This window comes from Oncorhynchus tshawytscha, linkage group LG09 (assembly GCF_018296145.1).
Source record: "Oncorhynchus tshawytscha isolate Ot180627B linkage group LG09, Otsh_v2.0, whole genome shotgun sequence".
Lineage (NCBI taxonomy): Eukaryota > Metazoa > Chordata > Actinopteri > Salmoniformes > Salmonidae > Oncorhynchus > Oncorhynchus tshawytscha.
In genome coordinates this window covers 53,600,450-53,622,779 of record NC_056437.1, presented here as the reverse complement: position 1 = coordinate 53,622,779, position 22,330 = coordinate 53,600,450, and the positions used below count along the sequence as shown (strand labels likewise).

General features: G+C 42.7%; 1 protein-coding gene across 2 annotated transcripts in view; it reads right to left on the bottom strand.

Annotated features, from left to right (window-relative positions):
- The window catches only part of LOC112258126 (rho GTPase-activating protein 26-like), a 125,014-nt gene extending 103,076 nt beyond the window's left edge, over window positions 1–21,938 (bottom strand). For both annotated transcript variants that reach the window (XM_042327065.1, XM_042327066.1), the window contains exon 1: window positions 21,320–21,938. In XM_042327065.1, coding sequence (XP_042182999.1) covers window positions 21,320–21,473 — 154 coding nt within the window. In that variant the 5' untranslated portion in view covers window positions 21,474–21,938. The remainder of the gene's footprint in view (window positions 1–21,319) is intronic.
- Window positions 21,939–22,330: the final 392 nt, after the last annotated feature.

Below are 22,330 nucleotides of genomic sequence, written 5' to 3'. Positions count from 1 at the left end.
TCTTAATCGGAATTACTGATTTCCTTTTATCCGCTCGTCGTCCCCTTATGGTATAGTTTGTGCATCTCAATTGTCAGTAGAAACCACATTTGTTTACGCAAGTCATCCATATCAACGATGCTTTAAGGCAGTAAATGAAGCTGAAGAACTGTTTCGCTGTCAGACAAGGCTCAGCTGATAGCCAGGTGTAGCAGTGGTAAGGATTCACTCCATGGTGCTGAAAAGAAAGCTCTGCTGTTGGGACAGCTTTATGTAGGCCCTAACAGTTTGTGGGCACCGTTTGTCACCGTTATAGTGCAATTAATGCATTGTTTACTGTTGTTGTGTAGTGGCTTTGCTGGCATGCATAAAAAAAACATGTTTTTTTAGTTTGCCCAACTAAGATCACCACTGGTAGTAGGTGCCAGGCTCACCGGTTTGTGTCAAGAACTGCAAAGCTGATGGGTTTTTCTCGCTCAACGGTTTCCCATGTATATCAAGAATGGTTCACCACCCCAAAGAACATCCAGCCAACTTGAAACAACAGCATTGGAGTCAACATGGGCCAGCATCTCATGGTCATGGTCAGCTGAGGCCAAATTCTGTCAGTGACAGGCTAGAGTCGTTCACTGTAAAAACAACTAAACAGATAATATCATCATATAAAATGTGAGGTGACCTGACCACAGACTAGTAATGTTCTAGTATGTTCCATTAAGGTGCTTTTATGTGCCTTTACAAGGTATTCATGTCACAAGGCAATATAAAGACATCATGAAAGTAGTGGTGTAATAAAATATGTTCAATGTCTGCCAAGAGTTAAACAATCAAATCACATAAATCTGATTTATCTCACATAACAAGTCATTTCAAGGTTGATTTTTAAACCATGGAATGTAGACAATAGGCAGAATCTACCGCACACCCAAAGCTGATTTGTGAAGATGCTGGAGGCATAAGGCAAAACTGGAGAAACAGGAAAAAGTCTCTGCACACTTCCAGTCAGATGCAAATGCATCTTAATATAGCTGAGCTTGTCACAGCTGTGTGGAGAGATAGACCAAGGCGCAGTGTGCTCTGAGTTCCACATCTTTATTTTAGTGAAACTTACAAAACAAAAGGTAACAAACAACGAACCGTAACATCAGCGGTGCTACATGCACTAACTCAAAACAAGATCCCACAAAACACAGAAGGGAAATGGCTGCCTAAATATGATCTCCAATCAGAGACAACGATAAACAGCTGCCTCTGATTGGGAACCATACCAGGCCAACATAGATATAAAACAACCTAGATTACCCACCCTAGTCACACCCCGACCTAACCAAAATAGAGAATAAAAAGGCTCTCTATGGTCAGGGCGTGACAGAGCTTTCGGTCAGCTGACCTTCATCAGAGCATATCTCCACCAACAATAGTGGGAAACCACTTGACTTTACACAATCTTCCCCACTGTTATACCAAGATTGTTACAACTAGAAAGTCTATAAGACATCTAACTTCTTGGGTTATTCAATTGCCTATATTTAGATTGAATGTCCTTTATCTAGATAAAGGACTTCTCTATAAGACACTAACCCAATCACATCATCAAAGTGGTCACTGTTTTCTCCTGGAGCAAAAAAACACATTTATATCCATGCCTGGAGATACATCTCACACAGCAATCTAGATGAACCCTCTTTGACCTCAGCCTCACGTTACAAGTCCACAACAACTTATAACGTTGCAGAGGCTTCGCTGCTTCAACATGACCTGCTGTCGTGTAACAGTATCGCTGGCCTAATTAAAAACAGGGTGATGACACAGCCAATGATAAAGGGGATATTCCAATGGTTACAGAAACCAGCAATCACACACACAGGGATTAGCATAGCCCAGTCCCAGACCTGTATGTGCTTTAGCCAACATATGCTACATGGGGCGGCAGGTATCCTAGTGGTTAGAGCTTTGGGCCAGTAACCGAAAGGTTACTGGATTGAATCCCCGAGCTGACAAGGTCAAAAATGTGTCTGCCCCCGAACAAGGCAGTTAACCCACTGTTGCCTGCTAGGCTGTCATTGTAAATAAGAATTTGTTCTTAACTGACTTGCCTAGTTAAATAAAGATTACATAAAACAATCACAGCCATAGCCAGAGGAGATGGCTTAGGATAAAGCACATACTAGGCTACAGATCTGATCTGGGCCCAGGCCGGTTGATGAAGGGACCGTTAGAAGGTGATCTGTGTCGTGACGGAGTGAGAGATTAAAGGTTTATCATGGCGGTTAGAGAGGAGATGTTCAGGATCAGTCAGTCTACCATGTAGGACAGCCTCTAACCTCCTCACCCCACTGTCATCCCCCTCTCTCCATCCAACAGCCCCTAGTCCATGCTAGGCTCCTGCTAGCCCCCCCACCCAGATTACCCACTAAGCCTGAATTTGAACAATACCTAGGCCTGCCTGCACCTCCCCACTTCACCCCAGCAGAGAGTGGGCGGCCCGGGGATTAAATATTGTTAGCGGGGGTTATTTTTGGAGTTGGCTGGAGGAAACGGCCGGAAGCTCACACACACAGTCACTCACACACTCTCTCGCTCTCTAGCTGTCAGTGTTTTGTGTTTGTTCGAGTTAACCCAGGCAGTGCCAGAGACAGCTCTTCCCTCTCCAGAACCGATGTGGTGCACAAACACCCACACACACACTCACACACACTCACTCACACACAGGGAGAGAAAATAACCCCAGCATGACCTGCAGCAGCGCTGAGGAAGACGGATAAATCTGGTAATTCATCAAAGGCTGTGAAAGAGGGGAGGGAGGGTGGAAGCCTGGAAGGTGGTAGTGTGGAAGACTGCAGAAAGGGAGTAGGGTGGAAGATGGTAGGGTGGATGAAGTGTTACGGTGGATGCCTGTGGGGAGGAAGGATGGAAGGTTGTGGGGTGTTGGTGGGAAGCCATCTGCCATCTCCATAGGTTACTCTGACAGTGAGTCTCTGACAAAAAAGAGTGAGCTGAGCAATGCCGCTGAAACAACTGCAACAGTGGGTATGAAGATAAGCGATATGTGCTGCAGTTATACTCCTCTCACCAGATGGAGTCAAGTTAACATGACATTATGGTCATGGCTATCATATTACCAGACAGGGATCTTACTTCCCATTGGCAGTACCAGTCAAAGACTGGTCACACCTACTCATTCAAGGGTTTTTCTTTATTTGTACTATTTTCTACATTGTAAAAATAATAGTGAAGACATCACAACTATGAAAGAACACATATTGGATCATGTACTAACCAAAAAAGTGTTAAATAAATCAAAAGTGTTAAACAAATTATATTTCAGATTCTTCAAATTAGCAACCCTTTGCCTTGATGACAGCTTTGCACACTCTTGGCATTCTCTCAACCAGCTTCATGCTTTTCCAACAGTCTTGAAGGAGTTCCCATATATGCTGAGTACTTGTTGGCTGCTTTTCCTTCACTCTGCTGTACAACTCATCCCAAGCCATCTCAATTAGGTTGAGGTCGGTTGATTGATGCAGCACTCTATCACTCTCCTTGGTCAAATAGCTGCAGAATGCTGTGGTAGCCATGCTGGTTAAGTGTGCCTTGAATTCTAAATAAATCACCAGCAAAGCACCCCCACATCATCACACCTCCTCCTCCATGCTTCCAGGAGGGAACCATACATGCAGATGTCATCCATTCACCTACTCTGCGTCTCACAAAGACACGGTGGCTGGAACCAAAAATCTCAAATTTGGACTCATCAGACTAAAGGACAGATTTCCAATGGTCTAAGTCTCTTCTTATTGGTGTCCTTCAGTAGTGGTTTCTTTGCAAGCAATTCCACCATGGCCTGATTCACACAGTCTCCTCTGAACAGTTGATGTTGTGCTGTGTCTGTTACTTGAACTCTGTGAAGCATTTATTTGGGCTGTAATTTCTGAGGCTGGTATCTCTAATGAACTTATCCTCTGCAGCAGAGATATCTCTGGGTCTTCCTTTCCTGTGGCGGTCCTCATAAGAGACGGTTTCATTATAACGCATGAAGTTTTTGCGACTGCACTTGAAGAAACTTTCAAAGTTCTTCAAATGTTCCGCATTGACTGACCTTCGTGTCTTCAAGTAATGATGGACTGTCGTTTCTCTTTGCTTATTTGAGTTGGTCTTGCCATAATATGGACTTTGTCTGTTACCAAATAGGGTTATCTTCTGTATACCACCCCTACCTTGTCACAACACAACTGATTGGCTCAAACGCATTAAGAAATTCCACAAATAAATTTTTAACAAGGCACACCTGTGAATTTAAATGCATTCCAAGCTGGTTGAAAGAATGCCAAGAGTGTGCTAACCTGTCATCAAGGAAAAGAGTAGCTACTTTGAAGAATCTCAAATCTAAAATATATTTTGATTTGTTTAACACTTTTTTGGTGACTACATGATTCCATATGTGTTATTTCATAGTTTTGATGTTAGCACTATTACAATGTAGAAAATAGTAAAAATAAAGAAAAACCCTGGAATGAGTAGGTGTGTCCAAACTTTTGACTAGTACTGTACTACAGATGTCCCTCTATTGTTCCAGATAGTGTATGTGCCTGGTGGTGACACTCAGACAATAAGGGTGTGGCTATATCTGATAGGTCAAGCGACCCACCCATCGATCTGTTCTCGGACTTGAACTGCTGATAGTGCTGATAGTAGGTACAGTTGAAGTCAGAAGTTTACATACACTTAGGTTGGAGTTATTAAAACTAGTTTTTCAACCACTCCACAAATTTCTTGTTAATAAACTATAGGTTTTGGCAAGTCGGTTAGGACATCTACTTTGTGCATGACGCAAGTCATTTTTCCAACAATTGTTTACAGACAGATTATTTCACTTCTAATTCACTGTATCACAATTCCAATGGGTCAGAAGTTTACATACACTAAATTGACTGTGCCTTTAAACAGCTTGGAAAATTCCAGAAATTATGTCATGGCTTTAGAAGCTTCTGATAGGCTAATTGACATCATTTGAGTCAATTGGAGGTGTACCTGGGATGTACGGCCTACCTTCAAACTCAGTGGCTCTTTGCTTGACATCATGGGAAAATCAAAAGAAATCAGCCAAGACCTCAAAACATAATTATAGACCTCCACAAGTCTGGTTCATCCTTGGGAGCAATTTCCAAATACCTGAAGGAACCACGTTCATCTTTACAAACAATAGTACGCAAGAATAAACACCATGGTACCACACAGCCATCATACCGCTCAAGGGGGATACGCGTTCTGTCTCCTAGAGATGAATGTACTTTGGTGCGAAAAGTGCACATCAATCCCAGAACAACAGCAAATGACCTTGTGAAGATGCTGGAGGAAACAGGTACAAAAGTATCTATATTCACAGTAAAACAAGTCCTATATCGACATAACCTGAAAGGCCGCTCAGCAAGGAAGAAGCCACTGCTCCAAAACCACCATAAAAAAGCCAGACTACGGTTTGCAACTGCACATGGGGACAAAGATCGTACTTTTTGGAGAAATGTCCACTGGTCTGATGAAACAAAAATAGAACTGTTTGGCCATAATGACCATCGTTATGTTTGGAGGAAAAAGGGAGAGGCTTGCAAGCTGAAGAACACCATCCCAACCGTGAAGAACAGGGGTGGCAGCATTATGTTGTGGGGGTGCTTTGCTGCAGGAGAGACTGGTGCACTTCACAAAATAGATGGCATCATGAGGCAGGACAATTATGTGGATATATTGAAGCAAAATCTCAAGACATCAGTCAGGACGTTAAAGCTTGGTCACAAATGGGTCTTCCAAATGGACAATGACCCCAAGCATACTTCCAAAGTTGTGGCAAAACAGCTTAAGGACAACAAAGTCAAGGTATTGGAGTGGCCATCACAAAGCCCTGACCTCAATCCTATAGAAAATCTGTGGGCAGAACTGAAAAAGTGTGTGCGAGCAAGGAGGCCTACAAACCTGACTCAGTTACACTAGCTCTGTCAGGAGGAATGGGCCAAAATTCACCCAATTTATTGTGGGAAGCTTGTGGAAGGCTACCTGAAATGTTTGACCCAAGTTAAACAATTTAAAGGCAATTCCACCAAATACTAATTGAGTGTATGTAAACTTCTGACCCACTGGGAATGTGATGAAAGAAATAAAAGCTGAAATAAATCTCTCTCTACTATTATTCTGACATTTCACATTCTTAAAATAAAGTGGTGATCCTAACTGACCTAAGACAGGGACTTTTTACTAAGATTAAATGTCAGGCAATTGTGAAAAACTGAGTTTAAATGTATTTGGCTAAGGTGTAGGTAAACTTCCGACTTCAACTGTAACTAGCAGCAACAGGCGGGACACCCTTGTTGACAGGGTGAGAGTAGAAACAGAGACAGAGAGAGGGAGGCCACATAGCAGCTGGACCTCTGCAACCCACCCAGTTAAGGCCACTGGTTAATTATTCAGCATCGGCCTCCTGAATGGTGCAGCGGTCAGTGCTAGAGGCATCAATACAGTTCGTGGTTCGATCCCGGGCTGTGTCGAAGCTGGCCATGACCGGGAGACCCATGAGGCGGTGCACAATTGGCCAAGCGTCATACGGGTTAGGGGAGGGTTTGGCCGGCTGGGATCCCCTTGTCCCATCACGCTCTAGCGACTCCTTGACTCTGGGCAAATGCAGGCTGACTTCGGTCGCCTGCGGGAAAGGGTGTTTCCTCCGACACATTGGTGCGGCTGGCTTCCAGGAAAGCAGTGCGGCTTGGCGGGGTACTGTGTTTCGGAGGACACGTGGCTCTCGACCTTCGCCTCTCCCGAGTCCGCACGGGAGTTGCAGAGATGGGGCAAGACTGTAACTACCAATTGGATATCACGAAATTAGGGAGAAAAAGGGGTAAAAATACAATAAATAAAATAAAATATTCAACATCACCACCACTTCTCCCTTCAGCCAATTTACAGTCACCAACCACTCTCACAATACATTAGCATGTTCGGTAGAGCTCTGGGTGTAGCTGAGGGAACTATCTGACCAAGCTGTGCACTTTCTAAGTCATCCCAACATACAGTTTCTATAGTTATTAAACTAAAGAGGTATTTAGGGGACGGTAAGAGTTATTTATTAGTGGAGTGTAAACCAAACCGTGGCGTGAGCGTGCAGAATTGTGTGTTCGGCGAAGAATGCACTTATTAGCAGGGGGAAAGAGTAAGAGTGCACAGGGGACAGGGAACGTCTGGCTCCATATTACCATAGCACTGCTCCTGCCTCTGTGTTGTAAAGAGAACACACATTCCAGTAGTAACGATTAAAAGGCTTGTTCCTGGATCACAATTATTACTGTATTTATGGCTACTGGCTCTTAGATAGAACATCAATAAAAAAAAACAGGCAAGCTTCAGATGGAAGATATAGAAAGAGGGGAACCTCGATTTCCTCACATTCAAGACTTGGAACACAAGACGAGAGACAGACAGAGAGACAGAGAGACAGAGAGAGAGAGAGAGAGAGAGAGAGAGAGAAAACCATAAGCTGGCCTGCCATGACACCAAACCTTGGGGTCTGTCATCTCTCTCTCTCTTTCTCTGGGTGGAGTGGAACACTGTCTTGCTGTCTCTCTGCCTTCCTCAGTCTTTCTTTTCTGCTCCCTCTCTCCGCCTTCTCCTATCCACCCCCTCTCTGGCCCTCATGGAGTGGACAGCAGCAGACATAAGCCTGTCACCAGCAGACAGAGCAGACACAGAGCCCACTGACTGCAATGGGTGAAAAGGCCTGCCTACACAATGACCACCATTAATACAGGGGGAGAGGTGGGAGAGGGGAAATCACACAGACTAAAGGCCGCTGCCACCAGCCTTGTTTTGGGAGGAGAGGATGGAGGAAGGGAGGGGGCAGTACACCTCTCCTCAGGCCTATCTTAATAGTTTTAGGTACTCAGCTCCGTGGTCCTGGAAATCTCTCCAGAGCATTTAAAAATGCGTTGGTGGAGTTTAAACACTTGATCGATATAATTATCATAGAAGAGTGTAATTGTCTTTAGGACAGCTGTTTTTTTAACGTAATATGTAATTGTTGTACTTACATCTGTCTATTGTTTTGTTTAATGTTGTGTTAGTGTATGTAAGTTGTATTGTCTGAAACTTTGTTACCCCTGCTGCTTTTGGACCAGGTCTCTCTTGAAAAAGAGATGTTATCTCAATGAGAAAAGCCTGTATAAATAAAGGTTCAATAAAAAAGTTTAAAATATGGAGGGGAGCATAATGCAAGGCTATGTGATGATGATGATGATGAATGGTGAGAAATTGAGCCCAACTTGCTATACTAACCAATGTTAGTTAGTTTTTGTTTTCTTGGTTGCAGACGAATGGCAATTCCATGGTAGCAGAATGACGCTAAGATTCCGATTTTTTCTTTAAAAGTATTTCAAACAAAAACCATTGACTGCAAATTTAAACACAACGACTACTTTTAACAATTTCCACTCAACATTTTACAAAAAAACACATTTACTCAAAGAACAGTGCAGATGTGAAGTTTGGTAACAGAATGACAGTAAAAATCGCCCTCAGTTTTTTATGTGCTGAACTTTTCCAAAACTTAAATATCTACTCCGAATTAAGGTTCTAAGATGTCTGCTGAAAGAATGGGATGTCAGCTATGATATGATATCTTGAGTTTAAAAAAACAATTTTGGTTATTATATGTGAAGTGGATTAACACCCGGTAACAGAATGAAGGTAACAGAATGACTCCATAGGCCCCTGATCTGTACTATACAGAAATTAGCAAGTGACCCAACAGTGGTTTGTGAATAATATGATTTCACATTGTAGCCAATTCAGTTGCAGTCATTCTGTTACAGATTTTTCTGGTCATTCTGTTACCTATTTGGCTACCTATTTGGTAACAGAATGGCACATTTTTTATCACTTAATAAATCATAAACCAAATTGTTATCAGTAAAAACTATTTGGTAGGTCTTCCTTTACTTGTTAGTTATGTGAACTTTCATTAGCCTCCCTCTTCATGAGGGAGAGGAATTAGAAAATATATTTAAGATACTGTATGTGGGTTTTTGGTAACGGAATTACAAGGCACAAGGCAATGTTTCTTAAACATATTAAAGGCAAATAATTTATCAAAAACTAAATATAAGTAAGTATTGATATTAGTTGGCAGGTGTTTTTACTTCAATATTATTGTGTTTTGATGTATTTCTAATACCTTTTGATGGTCCAATAAAGCCGTCTTTATCTCAATATTAAATAATTTCTGGGTAACAATTAAGTACCTTACTGTGATTATTTTCAATTAAAATTGTCAAAAATTATCAAAAATAGCATCTTAGCAAGGAGCAAATTCTCAAGCAAGAATTCTGCTAGGGCTGTCTGGAAGTGGTCTGAGTGGGGAGGGAAAACTGAAAACTAGCTGTTATTGACGGAGAGGTTTGGAACTCGCTTTCTTATTGGTTTATTAACCAATGTCCCACCTGGTGATGTCACCAGGCAGGCCAAAACTCCATTCCACCAAAACAGGCTGACATTTCAGGCGGTCTTTTCAAACAGCTCTTACATTAACATGGCATTATCATAATTTGTCCAACAATGGATGGCGCTAAATACAGGGAAATTCTTGAGGGAAACCTGTTTCAGTCTTCCAGAGATTTGAGACTGGGACGGAGGTTCACCCTCCAGCAGGACAATGACACTAAGCATACTGTTAAAGCAACACTCAAGTGGTTTAAGGGAAAACATTGAAATGTCTTGGAATGGCCTAGTCAAAGCCCAGACCGCAATCCAATTGAGAATCTGTGGTATGACTTAAATATTGCTGTACACCAGCGGAACTCATCCAACTTGAAGCAGCAGGAGCAGTTTTGCCTTAAAGAATGGGCAAAAATCCCAGTGGCTAGATGTGCCAAGCTTATAGAGACATACCCTTAGAGACTTGCAGCTGTAATTGCTGCAAAAGGTGGCTCTACAAAGTATTGACTTTGGGGGGGTGAATAGTTATGCACAATCAAGTTTTCTGTTTTTTTTGTTGTCTTATTTCTTGTTTGTTTCACAATAAAAAATATGTTGTATCTTCAAAGTGGTAGGCATGTTGTGTAAATCTAATGATACAACCCCCCCCCCCCAAAAAAAAATATTTTAATTCCAGGTTGTAAGGCAACAAAGTAGGGAAAAAAATGCCTAGGGGGGTGAATACTTTCGCAAGCCACTGTAATTGTTCATTATGAAGCTTACCGGTAGTCCCCTGTCACATGGTGTTTGTTTACAAGCACACAACGACGAGTGACCGGACCCTTGTGAGTGTGTTGTGCAGCACTGTTGTGCAGCACTGTTGTGCAGCACTGTTGTGCAGCACTGTTGTGCAGCACTGTTGTGCAGCACTGTTGTGCAGCACTGTTGTGCAGCACTGTTGTGCAGCACTGTTGTGCAGCACTGTTGTGCAGCACTGTTGTGCAGCACTGTTGTGCAGCACTGTTGTGCAGCACTGTTGTGCAGCACTGTTGTGCAGCATGCGCCAGGAGATCTAGGTACAGTATGGAATTCACAACTAAATGTTTGCCAGCTAGATATCTTATAACTATTAAGTTAACTATCTAAAATGTGCTAAATGCTCTGCAGTTGTGCATTTGGTTTGCTAATTTAATAGCTACTTAGCTATCTAGCTAAGTGGATATCTTCTTCCAAAATCAAGGTTAGCTTGGTAATATATGTTTTGTGCGTGCAGCAAACTGTGAGTAGCATTTTGTTACTTGTATAACTTTATGAGCTGGGATGTCTGTCCTGCAAATCCTTTAGTTCAGAGACCGTATAAAATGTTGGCAATGCGCTCGTTTAGCATTTAGCTAGCCAGCTAGAACAGCCGGTATTACCGACACTGAATATAAGACATGAACAAAATGCATCAGTGACTTGTGTTTTAATGCAACTTTGTGAAATAGCACAGGAATGCCCCTGTCTGTGTCTATGTGTGCAGTGCTTGCTTATGTCTATAATTTGTGTAGCCGTTAGCGATAATGCAACTGATCACTTTCTTCTGATGGAGATGGAAAGCCTTTCCGAAAAACCTTCTCAATTAAATTGTGACTACAAAGTAGCCTACCTGGCAGAATAATATTAAGATTATTTTCATCAAACCAAGTGGCAATTTGTTTTGCAAGCTCTGCAATCACATGAGCACTACAGCAACGCCACTTAAAGGGATACTTTGTGATTTTGCCAATGATGCCCTTTATCTACTTCCCCAGAGTTAGATGAATGGTAAAATGGCCTCATTGCCAAAATGCCAAGGAATCCCTTGAACCAAACAATGGTCTCTTCCTGATGTGCACTTGCATTAAAGGGTTGTTACCCCAAAATTGAAATGTCTTCCATTTTTGCCAGACCTAAAAAATTGTCTCTTGATGTGGTTTAAACATTGTTCTGGACTTGTTTTACTGATAACAAAGTGTGATTTTTGCGCATGCGTGTGTGGTGACAGAGAGCCAGAGGTAGGGCAGCCTGACCACCATACATACAGTAGATTAGATGGAACAGTGAAATAACAAGGGCAGTTGCCAATTCAATTCATTAGGCTGTAATAAGGTTGTAACAACCATTTTGGTTGGCTCTAAACGTCAAAACAACAATTGTAATGCCTTTAAAGTGACTAAACCAAGTATACTTTACTGCTACCTATTCAGATTGAACCATGTGTTCTGTTTCAGATCTTAACCTTGTTCCTTCTTTATGACCACACATTATCCATCAGATAACCTCCAGGAGATTGTAAACAGGCCTTCCTCCTTCAGAACTTTCCTGTTCCTGACCTGCACTGTTCTATTCCCCCAGTCTTTTATGATGTTTCAACAGAAAAAGAATGTTGGAAGTCAGCAGATCCAATCAATGTGTATCAAAGCACAAAGTACAGAAACACCCAAATGACACAAAGCACAGCTTATGTTATGGAGAGTCCCCTGAATGACCCTTGCCTACCCTTGGTGTCACAACAACTGGACGCAACACAGTACATCTATACTGAACAAAAATATAAACACAACGTGTATAGTGTTGGTCACATGTCTCAAGATCCCAGAAATGTTCCATATGTACAAAAATATAATTTTTGCTGTAAGCTACGGACCACGAACAGAATTGCATTTTATCGATGGCAATTGGAATGCACAGAGATACAGGGACAAGATACTGAGGCCCATTGTCATACCATTCATAATAATGCACGTCCTCATGTCGCAAGGATCCGTACACAATTCCTGGAAGCTGAAAATGTCCCAGTTCTTCCATGGCCTACATACTCACCAGACATGTCACCCATTGAGCATGTTTGGGAGGCTCTGGATCGACGTGCATGACAGCGACGGACCAGTCGCTGCATCAGATGGGCCATTCCCGCTGTCTCCCTCAATGGTCAATTATTCTGTCACGTTGGTACGAATGGATTCGGGAGACAGGCGCAGGAATGCGTAATAGGAGTTTTTATTAAGCCCCAAATTACAGCGTGCCGTGTAAAGGCACGGGGACGAAGACTAAACAAACACGTAACAAAAACACAGGGTTGAAACCCAAACAAAAGAGCAAGGAGTACCTCGAATAAATAAACCTAGCGCATAATGACTATCACACGAGACAAAACCCGTAATCATCTGCGCAATCCACAAGGGCACGAAAGGCCAAAACTGTCACGTCTGCTGCCGCCCCCCACTGGCGATTGAGCGTGCCAGGCTGCCCTGCATCACGCACTCCTATCAGTCATTACGCACACCTGCCTTCCCTCGTCAAGCACATCAGTGATATTGAACTCACCTGGACTCACTCATCACCTGTTATTACCTACCCTATATTTGTCAGTTCCCCAGCTCTGTTCCCCACTTCTACATTGATTGTTTTTTGTCTTTGTTTTCTTGTATGCTGACGCTGTTCCTGTCTTGTTCCCTGTCCGTTCTTTATTAAATGTTTTACTCCCCGTACCTAATTTGTCTCTCCAGCGTTAACTCATGTGACAAAAACACACAGCACAGGCACTGACAAGCACCAACGGACATAATAACAATAATCGACAGCACCATGGTGAACAAACGGCACATATATACAAATACAATCAGTGGGAATAGGGGCCAGGTGTGCGCAATGAAAGTTCCAGAGGGATCCGTGACAACACACACTCGTGTCTTTCTCTATTGGTCCAGTAAGGGTTCTATTTTTCAAAGCAGACTTACTGTAAGAGGCCATAATGCTGAAGGAGGACTAGAACCAGGATAGTGGGTAGCTAGGGTGAGAATGATTAAGTGTAGCCAATGTCTACAGTTTAAGTCAGAAGTTTACATACACCTTAGCTGAATACATTTAAACTACATTTAAGTTTTTCGCAATTCCTGAAATTTAATCCTAGTAAAAATTCCCTGTTTTAGGTCAGTTAGGATCTCCACTTTATAATAAGAATGTTAAATGTCAGAATAATAGGAGAGAGCTTTTATTAAGCTTTTATTTCTTTCATCACATTCCCAGTGGGTCAGAAGTGTACATACACTGAATTCATATTTGGTAGCATTGTCTTTAAATTGTTTAACTTGGGTCAAACGATTCGGGTAGCCTTCCTCAAGCTTCCCACAATAAGTTGGGTGAATTTTGGCCCATTCCTCCTGACAGAGCCGGTGTAACTGAGTCAGGTTTGTAGGTCTCCTTGCTCGCACACACCTTTTCAGTTCTGCCCACACATTTTCTATAGGATTGAGGTCAGGGCTTTGTGATGGCCACTCCAATACCTTGACTTTGTTGTCCTTAAGCAATTTTGCCACAACTGTGGAAGTATTCTTGGGGCCATTGTCAATTTGGAAGACCCATTTGCGACCAAGCTTTAACTTCCTGACTGATGTCTTGAGATGCTGCTTCAATGTATGTAAACTTCCGACTTCAACTATATGTGTGTGTTTGTGTGAAGAAACTATGTGAAGAATCCACACCGCTCTCTCTGTATGTAACTAAAGGCCATTAGAAATGGCCTATTTCAAGAGTTGGAGCCCTGAAAATAAACTCCACGTCGTATGTGTAAATCCCACTTCCTCTTTCCTGGTTAGGAGGCCAGAGTGGAGGCCAGCTCAGAAACCATAGCCTCTGTGCATACTTTCGCCAGATGGAAAATGTTCATCTTTTTAAAAAGAACCAAACAGGCCTTAATGGTTTTCAATTCCCCTTTTCTTTTGCCTTTCATCCTCTCTCTTTCGCTCTCTTCATATGTCCTCTTTAAGTGTATCCCCTACTGACATTGCCATTGGGTCATCAATAGTGCCTCCAGTACTTCTGCTCTCCTGCACATAGAGAGAGGCCAGCTACGCTTCACTCACAACATTTATGTGAAGGCTGCTTGGAAGAAGTCCACCTGCACAAAACAAAATAGGCCTGAATTCATGGCAGGAGGATTGCAGGGCAGGCTAATGGTTTACAATTTCAGTAACACTACCCTGTAGAAAAATTAACAGCAAGCGGAATGTGGTGGAAAAAACAACCAGCATGTGCATACATTTATATGTATATAGCCTATAGAGAGAATTAGACTGGTGCATACCATGGGAATACGTTTCACGTCTTTGTGAGTGGAAACACATGACGGAATATGCCTGAACACAAACTGCTGAGTGGCTGAATGACTATGCAATTATGAAGCATGCAACTAAATGAAGCTTCTAAAGTTCAAATATTTACCAACTCTGTGTCCACCTGGATTGTGTTAGCTCATCTTGGTAGAAAGCCAAAATAACCCAAACACATGATTGGACCATCTGAGCATACTTGATAAGTGCAGCTCTGCCACTGTAGGTTCAGGGCTCTGAGAAGCATCCCTGACAAAGAAATGGCAATAATAGACGGAGCTGTGTGGTGTGGGTGCCCTAATTTCCCCGCCTCTACGTCATTGCTTAAGGAATACCGCCCATGCCAACCCCCACCGCCCCCATTTCTCCCCCTATCTCACACCCATGCACACACTTACGCTCACATACGTGCACGCACATATTTCTTGTCCTTTGTTCCCATTTGATGCATTCAGTAGAATGCCCTGAGACGCAATGACACCCCCACTCCTCACGACACCCCCATTCCTCACGACACCCCCCATTCTTCACGACACCCCCACTCCTAGCGACACCCCCCACTCCTCATTACACCTCCTCACAACACCCCCACTCCTCACAACACCCCTCCACTCCTCACAACACCCCCACTCCTCACAACACAACCCACTCCTCACTACACTCCCTCACAACACCCCCTCCCACTCCTCACAACAACCCCCCCCCCTCCTCACTACACCCCCCCCACTCCTCACAACACCCCTCAATCCTCATGACACCCCCCACTCCTCATGACACCACCCACTCCTCTCTCCTTCCCGCAGGCAGACTGGGATAATGTGACTCTGTTCTGAAAGGCAAGAGCCCCCCACTCACACACGCACACGCACACGTACACACACACCTCTGAAAGGGCCTACAGAGAAAGAGACTCCCTGGGCCAGTAGTGTGTGTATATTAGTCACAGTCACATTGTGTGGCTGCATTGGGTTCATCCATCACCACAGTAGAGAGATAGTAATTTACCAGCTCTATCATCACCACTCATAAAGCACACTGGGGACCTCCAAGCAGAGTGCTCTTGAGGTAGGCCTAACTTCTGTCCTGGGGATTCTCACTCTGCTTCTCAGAGGGTTGGAGATGCTTCTACAGGGGAACATAGTGGAGTAGACTGTTTAGAGCCTCTGTTTATAGGGGCCTGTTTCTATAGCTGAACCTGGATGTTTAACGGCTACGTGAAAGAATGCAGGGACCATTTCACTTTCTCTTAGCTGCATTCACTTCACAACAGCGTCAACTAAACAAACACTGGCACCCTATCCCCTATTACAGTGCACTACTTTTGACCTGTAGTGCACTACATAGGGAATAGAGTTCCATTAGGAACCAAGCGTAAGTACGTCCTTGTGGGACAGAGTGTGTAGGTGAGAAAGGTAACACCTAACTACAGCAAATACTGCAGTAATAACTATGTAAGTACAATAACTATGTAAGTACAAAATCCTAAAAATGTATCATTTGGTCATCTGATCCTAATAATACCAGTCGTCGACAGTGTGAGAGGACATCATCTTATGTAAGGTGGAAAAATATAAACCGTTAACTATGAGAAACAGCCTGCAGAGTTTCTGAGGGAGAAACTCAGGCATACTCCCTAATTCTCCATCTGGTGTCATTTCATCAACCCACTGTAGGACAGAATACATGGAAACTCATGTTTCATAGGCCTTGGATTCACACTCACGAAAGACTCCTTTAGAAGACAGTCCATAAAAACCTGCAACGGGAGACATTCATATCACCTCTCCTCGCTGAAATGCTGTGTCTGTTGTTAAATGATTTAAACCGTGTGGAAATCGATATATGCTTCTCAGTCATCGCCATGTAAAAATACTCAAGGGGCTGAAGCATTTTTCACCTCAGAAAACCCCTGTGACAACTTTGCCATTCTAGACGATGATGACCTCACACTAAAATTGTAAACGCCTGTGTGTTCGAGCTATGTTATTGTGACAGTGACATACTGCAGTAGGTGAACCAATGGCAGGGGTTAAACTCCTTTTACACAAAGCAAACTCAAACAAAACCTGGTTTTCATTTTATCCCATTTACTCAAAACAGGCAACATTTAATGTCAAAATATGTAGCCTTCCCATCCGCAGAACAGCGCCGGTAAACCCTAATTTGGTTTCATTTGAGTGATTCACGAAATGTCATGTTTAAGGTCAGGTTTAAGACGTTTCACCTGGATCCCTAATGAAAGGTTGCCCTTTGCTTACAGAACATCCATCTTGCACCAGAGGCTGGCTGGTTGTGGACTACAGCTGGTGTTGGTGCTCTGTGAAGTCTGTGACTGACTGTAGGCCTGGCCAACAGGAACCACACTCCAACCAACAGGATGGGGAGGCGGTAAATGACACTGATATTTCAGATGTGACAGGGGGTTGAATAGTAGCCTAAAGTCACTCCCCAGGTGTAACGTATGGTTTACTTTCTCTTGTGGTGAGTAGTGACACGCATGTTAGAGGTAACAAACATGTTCTTTGTTGTTGTGCAATCACCGCTAGCAACCAGAACAAGGATTGACAAGTTGATTCTGGATTCAATTCTCACTAAAGTAGAGTGCTTCAAAATAATGTGAAAACTGTAACATAGGCTTACATTATTCCCATGTAATATGCAATTAAAACACATTTTATATGGCCTGTGGTGTCTGCAGCTACACAACCAGCAGTAGCTACAATAGTTGACGATCTCTAACCCCAGTTCCCCTCTAACCTGGGACTAGGGTCAATACGGGTCATTCTGTTTGATTTCTAGATGTCCCTGATAGACGAAAGCAGAACTGTCCAGACTGTGAATGTTAGCTGACAGTGGACTGTACAGAAGAGCGTGGAGTTTATTGGCCAGTTCTGAACATCTATCATGAGTTAGAGTGGAGTGGAAACTTTAGGTAATGTATAGTAGTGTGGTAACAGTGTGTTACTGTATGAGGCAAGAGTAGCTAAATGTAAAGACTAGCTCTTCTACTTCACACTAGCTGCCTGGTGACTTGTGAACATGGGACTTTTGTTTGAGGCTTGATGCTGTAGATTGTTCCAAATCCCAACTCTGACCAGCAAGCACCTGTCAACTCACGCAGTGTTCTACTCCCCTCTATCTGAACCGACACTGGCTGACGATGTTTAATGACTAAGTCCTTCATCTTACAACCGTATTCTGCAGGAAAAGATCAGGCGATAATGGAAATGTTTCACATTACCATACACACTTTATATATACACAATACACAGTGCATTCGGTAGGCCGTCATTGACTTGCCTAGTTAAATAAAGGTAAAATAAAATAAAACAAACACCCAATTCGGAAAGTATTCAGACCCATTTACTTTTTCCACATTTTGTTACCATACAACCGTATTCTAAAATGGATTTTAATAGTTTTTTCCCCCTCATCAATCTATACACAATTCCCCATAATGACAAAGCAAAAACAGATTTTTAGAAATTTAAACTAAAATATCTAATTTTTATAAGTATTCAGAGCCTTTACTCAGTACTTTGTTGAAACACCTTTGGAAGAGGGCATCAAGTCTTCTAGGGTATGATGCTACAAGCTTGGCACACCTGTATTTGGGGAGTTTCTCCCATTCTTCTCTGCAGATCCTCTCTGTGAGGTTGGATGGGGAGCGTTGCCGCACAGCTATTTTCAGGTCTCTCCAGTGATGTTCGATCGGGTTCATGTCCAGGCTCTGGCTGGGCCACTCAAGGGCATTCAGAGCCTTGTCCAGAAGCCACTCCTGCGTTATCTTGGCTGTGTGCTTACTAGAGGTCAACCGATTATGATTTTTCAACGCCGATACCGATTAATCGCCCGATTTTTTTTAACATGTATTTGTAATAATGACAATAACAACAATACTGAATGAACACTTATTTTAACTTAATATAATACATCGATAAAATCAATTTAGCCAGAAGTAAATAATGAAACATGTTCAATTTGGTTTAAATAATGCAAAAACAAAGTGTTGGAGAAGAAAGTAAAAGTGCAATATGTGCTATGTAATAAAGCTAACATTTAAGTTCCTTGCTCAGAACATGAGAACATATGTAAGCTGGTGGTTCCTTTTAACATGAGTCTTCAATATTCCCAGGTAAGAAGTTTTAGGTTGTAGTTATTATAGGAATTATAGGACTATTTCCCTCTAAACCATTTGTATTTCATTAACCTTTGACTATTAGATGTTCTTATTGGCACCTTAGTATTGCCAGTGTAACAGTATAGCTTCCGTCCCTCTCCTCGCTCCTCCCTGGGCTCGAACCAGCAACACAACAACAACAGCCACCCTCGAAGCAGCGTTACCCATGCAGAGCAAGGGGAACAACTACTAGAAGGCTCAGAGCGAGTAACGTTTGAAACGCTATTAGCGCGCGCTAACTAGCTAGCCATTTCACTTCGGTTACACCAGCCTCATCTCGGGAGTTGATAGGCTTGAAGTCATAAACAGCGCAATGCTTGACGCACAACAAAGAGCTGCTGGCAAAACGCACTAAAGTGCTGTTTGAATGAATGTTTACGCGCCTGCTTCTGATACTTAGATACTTGTATGCTTCTATGCTCAGTCAGATTATATGCAATGCAGGACACACTAGACAATATCTAGTAATATCATCAACCATGTGTAGTTAACTAGTGATTATGATTGATTGTTTTTTATAAGATAAGTTTAATACTAGCTAGCAATTTACCTTGGCTTACTACATTCGCGTAACAGGCAGTCTCCTTGTGGAGTACAACGAGAGAGAGGCAGGTCGTTAGAGCGTTGGACTAGTTAACTGTAAGGTTGCGAGATTGGACTCACACTCTCATCATTGCACTCACACTGCTCACGCGTGTCTGTGTGGACCGGCTCTAAAATAGAATGTGGTTCTATTTGTGATGCTTAATGCTCTGCAAGTCCCGCCTCTCCTATCTCCTCATTGGTTTTTAGGAGCATATACCCACGTGGGTGATTGAAAGATGAACTGAGGTCCACACTCCAGTCGAGTCGGTAGTGGTAATGCACCTTAAAATAGGTTGCCAACTGCCATATAAGGTCCAGAGAAGAAGAAGAAACCTGAAAGAGGAGAGATTACTAGAAAACAAACTGTTTTACCCTTTTATTTGTGGATTAATTGTCGGAGTAGAGGACCTTGTGCATTTCAGGTAAAATAACAAACCAATGTTTATATCCCTGGACAAATTAGCTAGCAACAGCAAGCTAGCTAGCTAAATTGCCATAAATGTTTTCTTATCGACCTGTCCTCAAATTAATATAATTGGTTGAGAGAGAGAGAGTTTTGATATTTCAACCTGCGTGTCCTGATCGCGTCAGGTGTGGGTGGACAAAATCAAAATGAGCGTGATGGCGCACGCAGACAGGTCTGATCAGCATGTTAGGGTCGTTGTCCTGTTGGAAGGTGAACCTCCTCCCCATCTGAGGTCCTGAGCGCTCTGGAGCAGGTTTTCATCAAGAATCTCTCTGTACTTTGCTCCGTTCATCTTTCCCTCAATCCTAACTAGTTTTCCAGTCCCTGCCCCAGAAAAACATCCTCACAGCATGATGCTGATGCTGCCACCACCATGCGTCATCATAGGGATGGTGCCAGGTATCCTCCAGATGTGACGCTTGGCATTCAGGCCAAAGAGTTCAATCTTGGTTTCATCAGACCTGAGAATCTTGTTTCTCATGGTCTGAGAGTCATTTAGGTTCCTTTTGGCAAACTCCAAGAGGGCTGTCATGTGCCTTTTACTGAGGAGTGGCTTCCGTCTGACCACTCTACCATAAAGGCCTGATTGGTGGATTTCTGCAGAAATGGTTGTACTTCTGGAAGGTTCTACCATATCCATAGAGGAACTCTGGTGCTCTGTCAGAGTGACCATTGGGTTCTTGGTTACCTCCCTGACCAAGGCCCTTCTCCCCCAATTGCTCAGTTTGGCAGCCAGCTCTAAAAAGAGTCTTGGTGGTTCCAAACCTCTTCCATTTAAGAATGATGGAGGCCACTGTGCTCTTGGGGACCTTCAATGCTGCAGATATTTTTTGGTACCCTTCGCCATATCTGTGCCTCGACACAATCCTGTCTCAGAGCTCTACAGACAATTCCTTCAACCTCATGGTTTCATTTCTGCTCTGACATGCACTGTCAACTGTGGGACCTTAAATAGACAAGTGTGTCTTTCTAAATCATGTCCAATCAATTGAATTTCACACAGGTGGACTCCAATCAAGTTGTAGAAACATCTCAAGGATGATCAATGGAAGCAGGATGCACCTGAGCTCTATTTTGAGTCTCATATTAAAGGGTCTGAATACTTATGTAAATAAGGTATTTCTGATATTTTTTATACATTTGCAAACATTTCTAAAAACCTGATTTCACTTTGTCATTATGGAGTATTGTGTGTAGATCAATTTTAGAATAAGGCTGTAACATAACAAAATGTGTAAAAAGTCTGGGTTTTTTAATACTTTATGAATGCACTGTATGCTACTTTAAATCTAAAATCCACTTTGCTATTAGTGAAAATATTTTGGGTAAACTACGTAAGATCATTAGAGATTTAACATATCGGTCTCTAATACATTGGGCAATGTCTTCATTCATAATTGTTTGGTAATTTAGCCGAACACAGTAGCGCAGTCATCGTCACAATAAAGTGCTACATTGTTGCAACTGTGTTAATGTCATGTGTACACTCCCTTTCTCCCCCCACAAAGAGCAAATGGATTATCTTACTTTTCAGTGCTTGGATGAGCGCCTTCCCATCTTTGATCAGCTCTTTGATGAATTTATTGGTCTTGTCCAGTTCCAGTTCGTGAGACTTCAATCTGTCTCGGAACTGGGGACTGTCCAGATAGCAGTCACTAAACTCCAGAGCAGGCAGTCCCATGTTTCCTCCCAGTCCACAGTATCCGAGGTCGGAGGATGAAGAAATCTTTGATTTATGATGTGCAATCCAATTATAAGAAGGTAGTAGAACACAGAGAGCAATATTCAGATACCTGGCTACATTACATTAAACACCCAATAACCTTTCTGACAACATGCAGGCGGGCAAACGTGGATCTGGCTTCTTTTAGCCTAGGATCCAAACCGCATCACCAAAAAACTGCACGCGAAAAACTGTGCTTGTCCGGGAGGGAAGTGCTGAAATAATATTCAGTTCTTGGCTGTGAAAAATCCCTGGTAAACCTTCTGTGCATTCCTCATGATAACATCATATTAGTGATGAAAAGGGGAAGAAAGTGAAACGACGAGACACGGTAATAGTTGCGGATTCTTCGACTGGGCGATTAAATTGCAGTCCTTTTCTCTCAAGCTTTGGCGTCCGTACCAACCTACCCCGAAACAGATAATCTTATGATGGATGCGGCTGTAGACCAATAGTATTGCTGAGTTCCAAAACGGTCCGAGGAGGCAAGCCGCACTACCAATGACTGCACTACATTTGCAGGAGATGGGTGCGTAAAGAAAGGGCTGGCTGGTCAAGAACGCATCGAAGTCACTTCAGAAAGGGGAATTTATCTGGGGGGGTTACATCAACCTGCTCAGGCTCGGATTAGCAAAGCGACAAATTGTTGTTTAATCTTAAACTGTTTAAATTACGAGCCCATTTAGTAAGCAAGTGTTAGGCCTGGGTAAATCCACACGTCACAGGCCTTTATTTAAACTGCTACACTTGCAAATCGAAATGTTATCAATAATGGGACCGTAAATCAATCACAAACTCAACTAATACCTTAACTG